Genomic DNA, 17,787 nt, shown 5'->3' with positions numbered 1-17,787 from the left:
TGATTGGGTATTTTGCAATGAGCATTTTAATTTTTATAATCATAGAAGAAACCCAGTCTTCAGCTCTTTCCAATGCAAGGAAAGAAAAAATATTATAGCACATTGAAAGGCACTTAGGCTGAAGACCTGAGGTGTAGAGGGTGGGGCAGAAATAGAAAATGTAGAAGAGGTACTTCCCTCTGGTTGAGCTGGTCAGAAACCAAGTCTGAATCTTAAAGAAGGTGGCACAAAGTCCTCACTTGGGGGCAGGGAGACCTGGGTTCAGATCTTACTAGTATGTTTTACTGGCGTCCTTGGTCAGAAACTTTATTCATCCAACTCCTGTCCTGTAAAATGTGGAGAATACTGCAGGCCATTGTGCATTTTTCTTCTCAATGAAGCATCTTTCCACTGAATGATGAATGAATGGACGAATGAATGGATGGATGCATGCTTGATTCAGAGAGACATATGTAAAGTCTAAATACTGAACAAATGGCAGTTTTTTTCCTCATTGGTCCTCACATTCTGTTGTCAGCCAGTGTACCCGGGAAGTAAATTCAGTAGGTGGGGTCCTGTGATAGCCTGTGTTTTGTGTTCTTTAGTGTAATCTTACATGGGGGTGGGTGCGGACTTGGTCAAACTGCTTCTCCTTATGCCTCAGTTTCCTTATTTGTAAAATGAAGGTTGTGTTAGTGCCTTGGAAGGATTCAAGGAGATACCATACAAACGCTTGACATGATGCCTGGCAGATAATATGTGTTTACTGCATGTCACAGTTGATAAAAAGATTAAGAGCATTCCCTAGGGTGAATGTATGGTACTCAGTACATGCTTTTGTAAATGGAGAGAAGACTAGAGTTCCTGAAACTGAATAAACACCTGATAGATGGGTTTTATAAACAGCTAAGCACAGCCTGTGTCCGTGTTCTAAATTTGTGGACACTGAAACCAATTGGTGCTTATCTGTCTCATGAAAGAACAGTTCTTAAAGGCATTTTGCAAACATGCCCTTGGTAGCACAGCCTTCTCCTGTGATGATCTCTAAACCATGAGAATATATTAACATTTAAAACATGCAAATTTTGTTTTTCTTTACACAAATTTACCACCCACCTCCTCCCCTTGCCGTGGGGCCACACTGTCACTTTTTAAATGTATATCTTTTAACATTTTTGTACCTGCAGAGAAAACGAGGTGCTCAAAGTCCAGCTGAAGAAGTATGTAGGAGCTGTCCAGATGCTGAAAAGAGAAGGTCAAACAGCTGAAGGTGAGGGGGAACCTGAGCCCGGGTTGGGAGGGGCTGGGTTTTTTTATGAACACCCCTACTTGGCAAGCAGTAGACATTGAACATGTGATGAGTGCATATGTGGATGGAGTAGAATAATGGTGCTGCTCAGGATTCCAGAAAATTAATCAGGTGGAAAAACCAATGCATATTCCTGCAACATGCATAACTAATATTATAAGACTCATTAACTAGACTATTAGCAACAGTTGTACTGATTTGTGTACTTAGGGAATTTTATGTCCAGAGTCTTGAGACAGTTGTGTGGCAGTGAACCTTGTGGTATGATGAAGTCACAGCAGACTATGAGTGCAAGCAACAGAAATCCAAGATGGTAGATAATGAGAGTGGTGGACTTAGGCTGATCACGTTCCAATCCAGCTCTAATTAAGTGTTCTAATCTCTCTGCACCTCAGTTTTTTCTTCTGTACAAAGAGGTTTGTTGATAGTGCTTTCCTCATAAGGCAGTTCATGTGGACATCTTAGCATAATGCCTACCACAGTATAAGTGCTGGATAAATTTTAGCTATTGTTATTGTTACTAATCAGAAATTCCAGTAGACAGAAGAACAGTCATGATGATCTCACCAAACGAGGTAGGGCCATGTACTGCTTCTAAAATCTCCTAAAATATTTCTCAGGGCAGCCTGAAGAAAAGAGTTTTAACTCTGGCTGATGTGTTTTGCCAAAAGGCCGTAACAAAATTTCCTTAAAGACAAGCTCATAGAGTGTGGCTGTTTTAACAAATGGTGGACATTCCACATTCACAGATTTTTTTTTTTTTTTTTGAGACAACGTCTTACTCTGCTGCTCAGGATGGAGTACAGTGATGCAATCTCAGGCCACTGACTGCATCCTCTGCCTCCCAGGTTCAAGCAGTTCTCCTGCCTCAGCCTCCCAAGTAGCTGGGCTTACAGATGTCTGCCACCACGCCCAGCTAATTTTTGTATTTTAGTAGAGATGGGGTATCACTGTGTTGGCCAGGCTGGTCTTGAACTACTGATCTCAGGTGATCCACCTGCCTTGGCCTCCAAAGTGCTGGGATTACAGGTGTGAGCTACCACACCTGGTCGACATGTCTTCAGAGTCAACCAAACTGAATTCATGTTCACATGACTGCCTGACCGCTTGGAATTCTTTTCTTGTATATACCAGGACATCACACCAGTGTCATGAGGGTGTTCTGAGGGTTTTCCAAAACAATGGATGCAGAGTTTCTGGTATGGTACCTGTTGTATAATAAATGGTTGTTATTTTCCTGTGTGATGGAGACAGGATCGGATTGCAATCTGGCTATGGCTTATTTAGTAGTAGAATAAAGACATGAATGTTTCTGAAGCTTGTGTATTTCTTTTGGTTCCCATTTGATCGGCATCAGCTTATTGGTGAGACTATTTTATAACATGCCCTGCTTCATTCATATTTGGTGTGTATCTGTGGTCATTCTGGGGGTTATCAGTGCAGAATCAATCCTCTTCCTCTGTGGGCTCATGCCCTTTTCATACAGATACTGTTATTAGGCCCTGAATTCATTTCATTATACAGAATTATTTATATGTTGGTCTTCCAAGTGTTTACATCTCATCTCTGTTTCCCCAGCAACTGGCTTTTTAGTCATTCATTACATGTTTTGAATGAGCAGTATTTGTCTGGCCCTTTTACTATTTCCAAGCAAGGGTAAAATGCACTCTGATTTGACTCAGTAACCTTGTGTTGAGCAGGTATTTTTTCCATTATTTTAAAGTTTGTTATTAGAGACTTAGGAGAGCTTAAGGGGCTGGTACATGTATCTGTGGAGGAAATGAACTTGGGCATTTTTCTCCAAACCTCTGATTCTTTGCATTATAAAGTTTTTTTAAACTTTACTGTGCAGAGGAATTGCCTGGGGAGCCCATTAAATATGCCTCTTTCCAGGACCCTGCCTCTGGGAGTTACTCCAGTGGATTTAGGATGAGGTCCTAGCTAGCACGTCTAGATATGTGACTCCAATGCAGGTGACCTGTGGACAGCACCACAACCTTTTGTGAAATCTGCATGTTACTTACACAGAACTTGGATTCAATATAAGACAAAGTTGGGTTAAAAATAAACACTACTGGGCTTGCTTTTGATTTGAAAACCTCATTGGTACACAATGCATTTCTAAGTAGGAAAATTTTGAGCGTGATTCTCCCCAAATGGGCCTATAGAACCTACAATGTACAGAATGGTTTTTCATGGCAACTGAAGGTACATTTCCCCAGACCCATCCTAAGTGCCCTGAGCCACAGCTGGGTATGAGCCATTTCAGGATGTAGTTAAAACACCTCTGACATGGATTAGAGCCGAGGTGGTTATGTACGCACCACAACTTCACCCAGCAGCAGTCTCTTGCTCTCCTTTCTCTTACCTTGTAATTCAAGGCCATGTCACCTTCTCTGTGAGTTCTCCTTCGGTGGAAGGTTTCTAGGAATACCCTCAAGTGTGGACATGTTCCCGTGTTTCATTGTTGCTTGCATTAAGTCCTGCAATTTAATCCTTCTGTCACTTTAAATATTAGCACCAGCTGTGTGCCAGGCACCCTGAACAGCCTTATTAAAAGACAACTCTTTGAAAAATTGCCCACTGGCTTCAATAGTTTATTATCTAGCTTCAACTGATGTCATCTATTACTCACTCCTCAGCCCCAGCTAGTTACTGCCTCTGTTTGTTGAAAGCTGTTAAGTATGTATTGGCCAGGCTGTGGTGGCTCCTGGTGTTTGGGAGTTGGAGGAGCCAGGGGCAGAGAGTGGTTGGAGAGTGGGTAGTTCTTTCTCCATCTATGATTTCCTTGGTTCCCAGTGTTGGGGTCTAGCTTCTTAAACTCTAGGTGGGAACTTAGATGCACTTTCCGTAATATAAACCTTTTAGTTTGAGGATATAAAGATTGTTTTTGTCTTTGGGAAATAAGTTGTTCATGACATTGCGAGCTGTCAGTAGGGAAAAGCGTGAACAGCCATTTAAGCCCCAAACGCCTTCTGGGTTGAATAGATTGCTGAGTGCTATTCAGAGGTCACCACCTGCATTATTACATTCTTAGGGAAGATGCCTCCAGGATTTAAACAAAACAACTTAAAATGAACTTTTAGAATAGACATTGACAATATTTAATTTTACGAATTTCAGATTCCCACCCTCTTTTTTTTTTTTTTTTTTTTTTTTTTTTGGAAGCCTGATCTGGTCTCTCAAAGAAAATAATTATTTAAGTAGCAAAAATGAGGACTGGAATTTGGGTAGCTTCATTATGTAATGGAAAGAGTTTCTCCCCCACAATGTGGTCCATAAGTGAGACTGGTTTATTTGCCTCTCAAGGGCTGTTTTTCCTTGGTGATGTCAGATTTGCCAAAAGCTTAGACCTTTATTTGTGCTTGTGTGTGTCTCTCACATTAGGGCAGGTTGTCCTGGTGCTGTTCCTTCAGGGTTAGAACCTTGGTGTAAGGGCTCCCATTTCCATGAGGAACTTGCCTGGCAGTTCCACTTTCCTTGTAACTCTTACTGGTCATTTGATCAATTCTGTTGTTAATGGTATTGGACACCCTCTCTCCTCTCCAGTGTAGGGAAGTTTCACTTACGGAGAGAGAGAGCAGGAGATCACTGTGAAGTCATGCTTTCATTTTGGGCTTATTGCTGAAATTTCAAAGCAAGATGTTTGCAAGTTGGCTTCCTGCTGGCAAAGACCCCTTGGCAGCTCCCTGAGGGGTCTGGGGAGAGCATGTGCATCACTTCAACCTTAGGGCTGTGTGGACAAGACAGGCTTATTAGGAGTAGACTCAATTAGTGAAGCACACAGACAATGATAGACACCAGAATAGTTGACTCAACACTAGTGAGACACAGGGCTGTTGGGTAGACCAGAAACAGTTTCCTCTCTCTCGCTGATTGGGTTCTTGGGAAGCTGGGAGTCTCACCTGTTGGTACTTGGAGAGTTGGAAGGGAAGAAGTAGTTGGGTGCTTCAGATGTTTAGTGGCATCGGGCCTGATGGAAGTGTGCCCAGCACTTGGAACAGGAAAGGTCTTTGGACCCTGGCAAACTCTCACTTGGAGAGTCAGTTTCTGCTCTTCACACCGCCCTTTTCCTTTAAAAATTAATTAATTAATTAATTCATTCTTCTGCTCTTTACCCGGCCTTTTTCCTTTAAAAATTCCTTCTTCCCTTCCTCTCTCCCTTCCTCTTTCCTCCTTCCCCCTTTCTCCTCCATTCCATGGAATAGAGCTTTTTCTTTTTCCAGCTCATGGATTATTAGAGAGCCCTGAGTAGCGCCAGTTCTGCTGGATGTCAGTTGGCACTGAGGGAGCAAGGATGGCCGTTACATGAGATGCTTATATGTTCTGTTCTTATCCTATAACAAGTGGTCAGCAAATTGTAACTTTGTTTTAATGCATAATCATGATTCTTCTTTTCCCCCCTCAAGTTCTCTATAAGAAATAGATGCAGGAATTAGACTAATGTGATCAAAATAACATTTTCATTACTGGCGGTTGATTGGAGACTCAGGCTTGACCTTAGAACACTGATTTCCATAACTAGACCCGAGAATCTCTCTTGTGAGATGTCAGTGGCTCTTCAGAATTACTTCTCACTCATTCAGGACCTAAGGGGAGAGAGTCCATGGGGGTGTTTTAGCTTTTTTTTTCTTTTTTTGAGACAGAGTCTTGCTCTGTTGCCCAAGCTGGAGTGCAGTGGCCCAATCTTGGCTCACTGCAACCTCTGCCTCCCAGGTTCCAGTGATTCTCTTGCCTTAGCCTCTGGAGTGGCTAGGATTACAGGCACGTGCCATCATACCCAGATAATTTTTGTATTTTTAGTAGAGGTGGGGTTTTGCCATGTTTGGCATACTGGTCTCGCCCTTCTGACCTCAGGTGATCTGCCTGCCTGGGCCTCCCAAAGTACCGGGATTACAGTTGTGATCCACCATGCCCGGCCTGACCCTGTCTCTTTAAAAAAAAAAAAAAAAAAAAAGGAAATAGAGTCAGTTGTTACTCATTTATTACTGCATTTATGGAGAGGCTTGTACTCCTAGGTTGCAAAAAAGAAAAAAAAAAACCCACGTTGGCCTTCTGCCATCCTGAACTTTATGTAATAAATACGCGTTGTCTTATGTTGCCAGGTTTGTGGTAATTTGTTATAGCAGCAATGGGAGACTAATACACAGTTAAACAGAGCTATGAATTTGATCTTAGATGGATGTGGACGTCTTCTTCATTTCATCATCATCCTTTGGAGATTGTGGTGGGAGGCTGCTGTTAAAAAAATCAGGATTTTTTGGTCAAAAGTCCCTGGGTGGACACACTTGGTGCCTCAGAGAAGAGCTCTAGCTTTTGGTTTTCCCACACCTGGGTTGGGAAAACCTACCTTTTCTGCCCCTGCCCCATGTGTTGTCTGCTTTTCTGGCCAAAGGAAGCCCTTGCCCCATTTGTGCACTTACCCATCTTGGGTTGCTGTTGCCAGCCCTGGTGGCCACCGCCCTCTAGATATTGGAGGTGACGTCTCTGAAGTTGTGTAGTTTGGCCCCACGATTAGGTGGATGTTGGTGTCATTCTTTCAGTGTGGTCAGTGGTTAGATTTGCAGCTGAGAGGCTGGTTACTCTGATGGTCCCACAGCAAGGATGTTCCTGTGGAGGTCTTTGCTGCAGAACAGAGCCATGCTAGGTGGCGGGCTGCTCCTGGACTCTTCCCAGGAGCATGTGTCTGACAATGTACTCTATGTATTAAAGAAGAAATCCTCCTGCTGGGGTTGGCCACACATGACTCCAGAGAGACAGGGGTCTGTCCATGTCACATAGCTCAAGTGACTTCCCCATCCAGTGTGGGTAGTGGACATATAAGTCCTCTGTGCTTGCTCCACTTTTCACTTGACCAGTGTCCTCCCTCACTGTCAGTCCTGTGATGTCGGTGGCTTCATCCTCGGCCCTGCACTTGACCTCAGCTGGCTGGCTCTGGCTAGATCTCAGGGCTTTAGTACACAATCAACAAGAATTCTTTCTTTCCTGTTGAGCTTGAAGACTGGAGCTGCTGTAGTCAGCTTGTCTCCACATGAAGCTTGGGAATGAGGCCATCGCACAGAAAGAGCAGCTGAGCTGAGAGCTAGAGAGAAAGCGAGCTCTAATCCTGTCTTCAGGGCCCCTGAATCCAGCTGTGCCTGGCACGACAGTCCCACCCTGGACTTCTTGGTAATATGAGTAGTCATTTCACCAGCCTCCCCTGTTCAATTGTCAAGCTTGATTAGATTTCTATAGCTCATGTGTTCCATAGCAAATTATTACCTCTTTTCTGGATACAGGCCCGTCCATCCTTGTAAAGAGTGATTATTTCTGTGGAATTGTTTTTCCAAGTACACAGTGTTTGCTCTTGTGCTGTAAGGCTCCTCCTCCCACCTCCTCTGTTACTGGATACTCCACTGTCATAACCATTCCTGGCTACTGTGGCATAGTCCTGTTTTGTAGTGATGGATTTTAAAGCCATGAGCTCTCCTTGGCATCCCCACTTAATTAATCTGCAGTCAGCCCAGGGAGAGAGGGAGGAGAAATAGACCATTGCTGGTGGCCATCAAGATAATCAGCAGTTAGGGCAGGAGACTGAGTTCGAGGAACTTGACAGATGAGGGGGGCTTGGGAACAATTTAAAAAGTTTGTTTTCAGAAACAAAAGAAGTAAAAATTGGGAAGTCATCAGCCTGTCTGGTGTGCTGTGTTTTTGCTGTGTGATGTGCTCAGCGGTCCCCACTCCACGCCTTTGTGTGGCTTGTGCTCTGACTGGGCTGCCAGTTTTCCCTGGGGTGAGCTCCGTGATCCCCATACCACACCTGCATATGCTTTGTGCTCTGGCAGGGGTGTCAGTTTCCCAGGGGTGAGCTCAGTGATCTCTGATTTCACATCTGCATATGCTTTGTGTTCTTCCTGGGGTGTAAGTTTTCCCAGAGTGCACCCAGCAATCCCTGCTCCACACCCACATGTGTGTCGTGCTCTGGCTGGGGTGTCAGTTTCCCTGGGCTTCCAAAGAATGGGGCAGGGCAGTTTAGAAGCCTGATTGATTGAAGATGGATATCGTGGGCTAGATGGTTCCTGGACTACAGTGTTTCAGGGGAGCTTGCAGCATAACTTTTTATTCTTTTTTCTGAACTGTTGCAGGCTTCAGGGCATCCCCACTTGCATGGCCTGCTGTTTCCACCCACAGTGTGCACAGAGGCAAAGATGTCTTTGTTTGAGGCAGTCTTCTTTGGTTGCAAGGAATAGCAATCCACAAAAGCTGACTGGCTGGCTGGCTGGCTGGTGTGTGTGTGTGTGTGTGTGTGTGTGTGTGTGTGTGTGTGTGTCTGTCTCTCTCTCTCTCTCTCTCTCTCTCTCCCCCGCCTCTCTCCAGTGGAATAAACATGGAACCTCATAAATCCCTTCCCTCTGCTGTTTACCACGTATGGTTTTCCAGTCCTGATTTCTTGATGATGGCCTTCAGTGCTTGTGATCTGGCTCTTAAGTTCCAACCTCATCTCCCACCACCCTCTGCCTTGCTGTCTCCAGCCCAGCCACAGTGACCTTTAGGCTGATCCTCCAACATCCCAAGCTGGTTCCTGCCTCAGGCCCTTTGCATGTGCTGCCCCTCTATGGGGATGCTCTTCTCTGATCTTTGCATGGCTGGTTCCACCTTGCCATGCAGGTCTCCGCTCAGATGCCGCCGCCTCCTGACTGCCCTGTCTTACTTTGTGCCGCCTCCCTCATTCAATCTCTGTCTTTTATCTTCATCACAGCACTTACCAGGCCCTCATCGTATCTTGGTCGTTAATTTTCTTGCTTTTTTTCTTCCCTGTGTTCTACCTTCCAGTGTACAGTCCACAAGAGCAGGGATTTTGCATGTCTTTTCCCTTGCTGTGTTTTCCCTTGCTGTGTTCAAAGTGCCTGCACAGTGCTGCCATGGTATGTGCTCTATAAATGTTTAAAACATAGATGAATACAAATCAAATAGGGGCTGTTGGCTGTTGTTGGATCTCATGGCCTTTAGTTGATTCCAGCTCCATTGCAGCTGTGGAGAGCCTAGTAGTAGATGAATTCATAGATCTTCCTTCTATGTAATGTGGGGCACCCCCATGTAACTGTGTTTTTCATCTGTGCCTTCAGCTGGATTCTCCTGGTCATGCGCGGCTTTTGCTTCTAGTGACCACGGTTAGCATTTCACCTTGACCCTGCCCTGGTTGCATTGTTTAGAGCTCTTGTGATGACAAGAATCATGAAATCTGATTTAATCTGTCGTAAATAAGAGAGAAGTCGAGGAGGATCTACCTTCAGGGACGGTTTGGTCCAGGGAGTCGAACAATATCATCAGAAGTTATTTTCTTCCTTTCTTCAGTTTCTCAGCTCTGTTATTTTTTCACTGTTGGGAATGATATGCTGGTAAATGTTTAACAGCTAGTTCTCTGGAAAAAAAAAAAACCCTGGTTTAGAATGTTTGCAGATTTCCATGGTGTAAATCCTCCTGCTATGTCTGATTTCAAACGGTCAACACGATGTCACTGTCTGCAGTATTGGGAAGAGACGCACATGGTGAGCTCCCATGAGTCAGCACACAGGAGCTGCCATACCTTACTGTGTGCTGGCCGCCTTCTCAGCCAGGTGTTCTCCCTGAGCTGGCAAGAGGTTGTCAGCAGCTGTAGCTTTAGTCTTTCCAGTAGCCCCAGCAGGAGAGGAGCTTCTCTTCTCTGCTGGTTTCCTTACTGTCCCAGCTTTCCATCTCTTCACCTCAAACAGCAGTGGTTCTCAGTATTGGCTTTTAATGGAGTCACCTGGGAAGTTGTTGAAAAGCCTGATGATAGGCCCCACCCAGACCCCCAAATCAGTAGTGGGACCTAAGAATGAGGATTTTTTTGTTTTTTAAAGCTTCCCAAGTGATTCCACTGTGCATGTTGGAGTGCAGTGTTTGGAACCACTGCCTTGGAGGATATCACTTTCCAGTTAATGAAGTTCAAGGTCAGCAAATATGCTACAAATGTGCTGATTCTTGGCCAGCGGTTGACACTGTAAAGTAATCAAGGGTGCATTTTTCTTCTTAAATCCAGATTTAGCCTCAGAATTTGTCTCTTCAAATAGGTACCATCAAGTTAAGAAGACCAGGGAGGCTAGGCCAGGCGCAGTGGCTCATGCCTGTAATCCCAGCACTTTGGGAGGCTGAGATGGGTGGATCACCTGAGGTCAGGAGTTCAAGACCAGCCTGGCCAACATGATGAAATTTCCACCTCCACTAAAAATACAAGATTTACCTGGACATGATGGCAGGCACCTGTAATCCCAGCTACTTGGGAGGCTGAGGTAGGAGAATCGCTTGAGCATGGGAGTCAGAGGTTGTTGTGAGCCGCCATCACACCACTACACTCCAGCCTGGGCAAAAGAGTAAAACTCCACTTCAAAAAAAAAAAAAAAAAGACCAGGGAGGTTCAATGGAAGGTGTTCACCACCCCTGTGTGAGTTAACCCAGTGCCTTTACTGTGCCCCAATCCCTGGCTCCTGCAAGAATCCACTGTGGGTATTAATTATATTTCATCTCTGTTCTTGAACCTTCACATTCCACTGCAGCGTACTGCCTCTCACCGCTCATTGTGAAGCTGCTCTGCGGTTATGTTTGTCTCATGTGCCCCTGTCACAACCACTTTACGACCCCACTCTTGGCTCATCCAGTCTCCTCTCCTGGAAACGCCACTTCCTTTATGCTTGGTCAGACTGGTTGTTGCATTTGTGGCAAGATCCAGCTCTTCACCTGTTAACTGAAAGAAATCAGATTACTTGGATCTTTCAGTTTACTGAAGCCCTGCGGTGCTTGCTACAAGCAGTAACTAGATTTTGACATTTGCTTTTTGCTACTCTGGGTTATTTTGTGGTCACATCTTGTGTGGATGTGTCTACTCTGCTACACTGTGTGACCACATAGTGGGCAGTGTCTGGAACTTAGAAACTTGCAGGTTTTTTTTTAAGCAAGTGCACAAAAGGTGCTTAATAAAAACTTGTTACCAGTGTCTATCCAAGTGACTCTCAGGAGTGATTTCAGAGTAACGGATGTTGATGTTGATGGAAACCGCATTCCCTGAGAAGGGAAGCAAGTTTGGGGAAGCAACATTTCATACGACTTAAGAGCAGGGAGATGATTATTACCATTCTCCTTTCTTCCAGAAGTGACCACACCGCTCTGCTCACATTCCATTGGTGAGGACTGGTCATGCAGTCCCACTTGGGTGCAGAGGGGTCTCGGAAGTGTTCTCTCTGGCTGGGTAGCTGCTTTGTACAAGAACTCTACCCAGTGGAAGGGGAGCATTGAGTGTGGTGGCCAGCCAGCTCTGCTGTCCCTGCTGTCCCTGCTGGGCACTCATTCAGAGGCACGTGCTCTCCATCCTCTCGTTCATATGTGTGGCTCTTCAGAAAGAGACCTGATGCCCTAGATGCTTGCTTTGGGGTTGTGCTCTTGGAGTGTCAGAAGGAATGCCTGATAGCTAGTGAGGGTCTGTGGTAGGAAGGGTGTCCAATAATGTGCTAGAGACATGTCTCTCAGATATACTAAGTCACTTGGCTAGGTGTGGTGGGTCACACCTACAACCCCAGCACTTTGGGAGGCTGACCTGACACAGGATGATTACTTGAGCCCAGGAGTTCCAGACCAGCCTGGCCAATAGCCTTCAGTGAGCCATGATTGTCCCACTGCACTGTAACCTGATGACAGGGCAAGACCCTCTCTCTCTACAAACAATTAATAAAAATTAGCCAGGTGTGCTGGTGTATGCCTGTAGTCCCAGCTACATGGGAGGCTGAGGTGGGAGGATAGCTTGAGCCCAGGAGGTTCAGACTACAGTGAGCCATGATCATGCTGCTGCACTCTAGCTTGAGCTATAGAGTGACCCTATCTCTTAAAAAAAAAAGAAAAAAAAAAAAAAAAGGAAAGACGAAAGACTGAGTCACTTGTTACTCATTTATTTCTGCATTTATGGAGATCTCACACTATGAAGTTGCACCTTAGATATGTACTTAGCTTTGTTAGGAGCTGTTTGAAGTCTGTTCTGCACGGGCATATTATGTTGTCATTTACACTGGAGGTGCCAATTGCGATGGAGAGACCATGTTATAGCTCCCCCTTCCGTAAGGTGCTTTTAGCTTCTCCTGCAAATCTCGGTTTACTAATGGGAAAAAAGAGGGCTTTGATAACTTCAGTTGTTTATTGCCAAATGGGACAGGCAGGTACTCCCTGTGAAACTCACGGGTTACAGGTGGGGTAAAGTACAACGTCCTAGCTCTGACAGGTTGGAGCCAGAGAGATGATGGGCAGGTTGTGGACTTAGCTGTGGGATTCCAAGTCTGGAGATGAGGGCACTGTGAACAGAAATGAGAGGATCTGGAAGTGCTGTGTCAGGCAGGGTCCTGTGCTGTGCTCTTCTTGTCCCCTCTTTTAGCAGCTGTTGATCATTGGTGCTGAAGCTTCAGAGAATGTTATGATTCTTTTCTTTCCTTTTTTTTGTTTTTTTGAGATGCAGTCTCACTCTGTCACCCAGGCTAAAGTGCAGTGGGTGATCTCAGCTCATTGTAGCCTACACCTCCTGGGTTCAAGTGATTCTCCCACCTTAGCCCCTCCCAAGTAGCTGGGTTTACAGGCATGCACCACTGTGCCTGGCTAATATTTGTATTTTTAGTAGAGACAGGGTTTCACCATGTTGGTCAGGCTGGTCTCAAACTCCTGGCCTCAAGTGATCTACCCGCCTCAGCCTCCCAAAGTGCTGGCATTACAGGCATGAGCCACGGTGCCCAGCCTTGAGTGTTGATGAATTTGAGTGACCACCTGCTGTCCTCTCACTCTCAAGCTCCAGACTTGGGACCAGATCCTGGTAGGGCTCAATGGCTCCATGGCCAGGACCTGTGGGTGGCTGAAGGGATGCTCCTGGGCCATCGGCCATGTGTCTGACTTCTCTGTAGTCTCATCAGGACCACATAGGAGACGTGAGACCAGCAGCGTCCCCAGCTGTCTGCTGCTCAGCCCTCTTGGGTCAATAGCATGAGTTGGACCTTGCCTACCTGCTGCTCTGCACTTCAGTTAAGCATTCCTTGTTTATGTGTTGTCCTTAAAAAGGTGGCATGACTTCAGGATGCTGGACCTCTGTTTTTGTTATCGAGGCTGTTTTTTTTTTATCACTTCATTAGAGTCTGCTTATCTGACGTTGCATGGCTGAGAAGTGTAGCCCGCAGTGGTGGAAAGAGCGTGGACTTCAGAGTGGAATCCGTTTGGGTTGTAGTCCTGATTCAGCTTCTGTCTGTGTGCATATGCACCTTTAACATCAGCTACTTTCTGTCTACTTAGTAACCTGTGCTTTCTTTGGGGAATTCTCTGTCCAGCCCTCAGTCCATGTGGCTTCTGTGGGTCTGTCCCATCCCTCCACCTTGGCTATGTCCTGGGCACACAGGTTCAGGGTGTGCATGTGTATTGGTCAGAGCCAGTCACTGCTGTCACAGTACTGCTGGGGTCTCAAAGTGGGAGGCACATGCCCTCCCCTCTCCCTTCCTCTCTCCTTTGCTCCTTTCCCCTCTACCTCTCTCCCCCATCCCTTCCCCTATTTCTCCCTCTCTCCCTCCCTCTTTCCCTCCCTCCCTCTTGCTTCTCCCTCTCTCCCTTATTTTCTCCCTTTCTCCCTCCTCCTCTCTCTCTGTCTCCTCCCCTCCTCTATCTCTCCCCTCTTCTCTCTCTTCTCTCTCGTTTATTTGACTCTGCCCTGGTCTATTTTGTATTTGTTTTAGGGGCTGAATCTCAAGTGGCCTTTACCTTTTCAAATACTAAGTTCATAAACAGGAGACTTCATGGTTGCTCTTCTTCCTGCTTGAAATGACTGCTTCTGGGCACTGTTTTCACCTGTAACCCTGTTCTGAGAAGTAATTGAGAGAATTAGATGTAAAGTTCTCAACACAGCCTTTGGTGCAAAGTGAGGCTTCAGAAGCTGTTGTTCCCACCACCTCCCTCACTCTTTGCACAGACTCCAAAACCACTGGGTGGTTTGGGAAGTTAAGTTGTTTGCTTTGTGCAGAGTACAAGGTCAGGGCATCGTTTCATTCATTCAGCCAACATTAATTGAATCATAGAGTACCAGGCACAGTTCTGGGAATACTTCCGGTCCAAGGAGACCCCTCAGGTTTGGTGGGAGAGATGGGCACTAAACCTGTAAACAAACAGGCAATTCCGAGTATCAATTCTGATACAGCTCAGCCTTTTACCACAAGGCCTTGTAACCATCTGGAGAAATCCTTGGTTGACAGATAACAAAAGCTGTGCTTATTGGGCACCTGTAATGTGCTGGGCCCCATGGGAACTTCTTCCCCTGCAGCATTCTTCCGTCTGACAGCTCTGTGAGGATGGGGTTGTTGTCTCCATTTTATGGATGTGAGAAACCAAGGCTCTGAGTGGTGGGTGTGCTGAAGCTCACTCTTTTAGTCAGGGTTCTGAAATATTGACTAATTTTGTGTGTGTGTGTGTGTGTGTGTGTGTGTGTGTGTGTGTGTAGACAGATCGACGTTGATTTATAGTTTAAGGAATTAGGGCTGGGTGCAGTGGCTCACACCTGCAATCCCAGCACTTTGGGAGGTTGAGCCAGGTGGGTCACGAGGTCAAGAGATCAAGATCATCCTGGCAAATATAGTGAAACCCCATCTCTATTAAAAAAAAAAAAAATTAGCTTAATGTGGTGGTGGGCACCTGTAGTCCTAGCTACTTGGGAGGCTAAGGCAGGAAAATTGCTTGAACCTGGGAGGCGGAGGTTGCAGTGAACTGAAATGGTGCCACTTTACTCCAGCCTGGGCAACAATAAATGAATGAATGAATGCATGAATGAATAACAGATGCCCTGTGATTGTGGCATCTGTTAACTCCAGAATCTGCAAGGTGTGCCCCTATGGTGGAGACCCAGGGAAAAACTGATGTTGCACTTGAAGTCCAAAGGTCATCTTGGGGCAGAATTCATACGTCCTCATGAGACTTCCTTTTTTTTTTCCTCTTTCTTCTTAAAGCCTTCAGCTAACTGGATGAGGCCCACTGTCATTATAGAAGATAATCTGCTTTCTTGATTACACTGTTACTTTCATTTAAAAATACCTTTACAATGACATCTAGACTGGTATTGGATGAAATATCTGGGTACCGTGATCCAGCCGCACTGACACATGAAGTTAATCATTACTGTCATCCACCTAGGAAGTACCCAGATCTGTCTGCTAAGTCTGGGCTTTCCCAGCACTTCGGAAGTTTATTCTCCCAGACGTGTTCTAGGGATAGGGTATGCTGCCTCCCCTGGACCTCAGTGGTGGTGTGTGATGAGCTAGCCCAGAGATGCCTGTCTATGTGGGGCAGCCTCTGTTTGACTGGCTAGCATGTACCATGTACTTGGTTCTGAGAAAAAATGCACCCCATTCGCCTTTTCCCCCTGGAGACTGAAATCCAATCGTTTCTTGTGAGTCTCAACAGGAGCTGGGTCAGAGTGGGAGGGACTTGTAACTGGACATCAGGGTCAGCACAAAGCAGAACCATTGACTTACTGCTTTACTGAAGCAGTAGACTGGCCATGCTCTCTGTCCATGAAGCCTCCTTTGTCCGTGGTAGAGAGAAGCCATTGCCTGGAGGAGGAGCCTGGAAAAGTGTTAATAGAATGGGAGGGGAAAGGTAGGCACGGGGCTTCCAGTTGGTGGAAACTGGGTCCAATCCCAGCCCTGTCATTCACTAGCTCTGAGTTCCTGGAATAAGTTGCCATGTCTGAGCTTCATTATTTCCATTTAAGGAGTAAAGATAATATATATATATATATATATATATATATATATATATATATATATTATGTTTATGTGTTTGAAGGCCATTTGTGTATCTTTTTATGAAAAATACCTGTTCTTGTTTGCTTGCTTTTTAATGAGATTATTTATTTTTTCCTTGCCGATATGTTTTAAGTCCCTTATGTTTGAGAGCCTGTATTTTAACTTCTTGTTGGATGTGTACTTTGCAAATATTTTCTGGAGTGGATAAAGAAAATGTGGTTTATATACACCATATAATACTACTCAGTCATAAAGGGCTCGGCACTGTGGCTCATGCCTGTAATCCCAGCACTTTGGGAGGCTGAGGCAGGTTGGATCACCTGAGGTTAGGAGTTTGACATGAGCATGGTCAATATAGTGAAACCCCATCTCTACTCAAAATACAAAAATTAGCTGGGCATGGCAGCATGCGCTTGTAATTCCAGCTACTTGGGAGGATGAGGCACTCCAGCCTGGCGGACAGAGTGAGACACTGTCTCAAAAAAAAAGCCCCCAAAACAAAAAAAAATTAGCCAGTCATAAAGAATGAAATACTGTCTTTTGCAGCCACTTGGGTGGAACTGGAGGCCATCATCATAAGTGAAGTAACTCAGGAGCAGAAAAATGACACATCTAACTTACAAGTGGGAGGCAAGCTGTGGGCACGCAGGGACATATAGAGAAACATAAGGGACATTGGAGATTCCGAGTGGGGAGGGAGGGATGAAAAACTCCCTTTTGGGTACAGTGCACACATTGTTCGAGTGACAGGTATACTAAAAGCCCAGACTTCACTGCCACACAGTTCGTTCATGTAACTGAAAGCCATTTATACCCCTAAAGCTATTGAAATAAAAAGGGGGGAAAAGAAAACAACATTGACTTTATAGAATTGTTTACAGTTTAAAAGTGATGACACACGCAAAGTATTGGGCAATGGTTGATGTTGTCCTGGGTTGGAAATGCATTTAGGAGAGTGTCCAGGCTGTGAAATATCACAGCACATTAGCAGACACCTGTAAATTAGTTTCTCCAAGTGGATGGATGAATAAGATGAGAATTATAGGGCAAACCTTTGCAAAAGTTTTGCAATCCATTATCCTGACAAAACAGTATTTGTGTGATTAACCAGTTTCCTGACTTTTTTTTTTTTTTTTTGAGATGGAGTTTCACTCTTGTTGCCTAGGCTGGAGTGCGATGGTGTGATCTCGGCTCCCTGCAACCTCCACCTCTGGGTTTAAGCTATTCTCCTGCTTCAGCCCCCCTGAGTAGCTGGGATTATAGGCACATGCCACCACACCTAGCTAATTTTTGTATTTTTAGTAGAGATAGGGGTTCTCCATGTTAGTCAGGCTGGTCTCGAACTCCTGACCTCAGTTGATCCACCCACCTTGGCCTACCAAAGTGCTGGAATTACAGGTGTGAGCCGCTGCGCCCAGCCTTTAAATAAAACCCTGTACAGGTATCCACAATACCCAGCTCTGTGGCCACCCCGAATTGCAAGGTGGGCTGGGAAAAGTGGTGCTTATTTGGCATGTAAGGAAGGAGTAATGATGAATGCTGGGTAGGCAGCCAGGAGTCCCTGCTTCTTCTAGTGGCCTTGTAGGAGGATGAGGTTGATGGAGTTAGGGATGGGGGGATGGTAAGTCCCCTCAAGCCACCCCTTTGAGCCTCACTGCTGGGAAAACATCATCAAATTTTGGGCCAAAGTTCCAA

The 17,787-nt window shown here is 45.4% G+C and overlaps 1 protein-coding gene across 8 annotated transcripts in view; it reads left to right on the top strand.

Annotated features, from left to right (window-relative positions):
* Window positions 1–17,787, top strand: part of SNX29 (sorting nexin 29) — a 591,074-nt gene that overhangs the window by 210,426 nt on the left and 362,861 nt on the right. For 6 of the 8 annotated variants that reach the window (XM_078344734.1, XM_078344735.1, XM_035266111.3 and 3 more), the window contains one exon: window positions 1,167–1,249. The exons of the other annotated variants lie outside the window; for them this stretch is intronic. In XM_078344734.1, the coding sequence (XP_078200860.1) occupies window positions 1,167–1,249 (83 nt within the window). The remainder of the gene's footprint in view (window positions 1–1,166; window positions 1,250–17,787) is intronic. 8 annotated transcript variants of the gene reach the window in all.

The sequence above is a fragment of the Callithrix jacchus genome, chromosome 12 (assembly GCF_049354715.1).
Source record: "Callithrix jacchus isolate 240 chromosome 12, calJac240_pri, whole genome shotgun sequence".
Lineage (NCBI taxonomy): Eukaryota > Metazoa > Chordata > Mammalia > Primates > Cebidae > Callithrix > Callithrix jacchus.
This window is presented reverse-complemented; position numbering and strand designations above follow the sequence as displayed.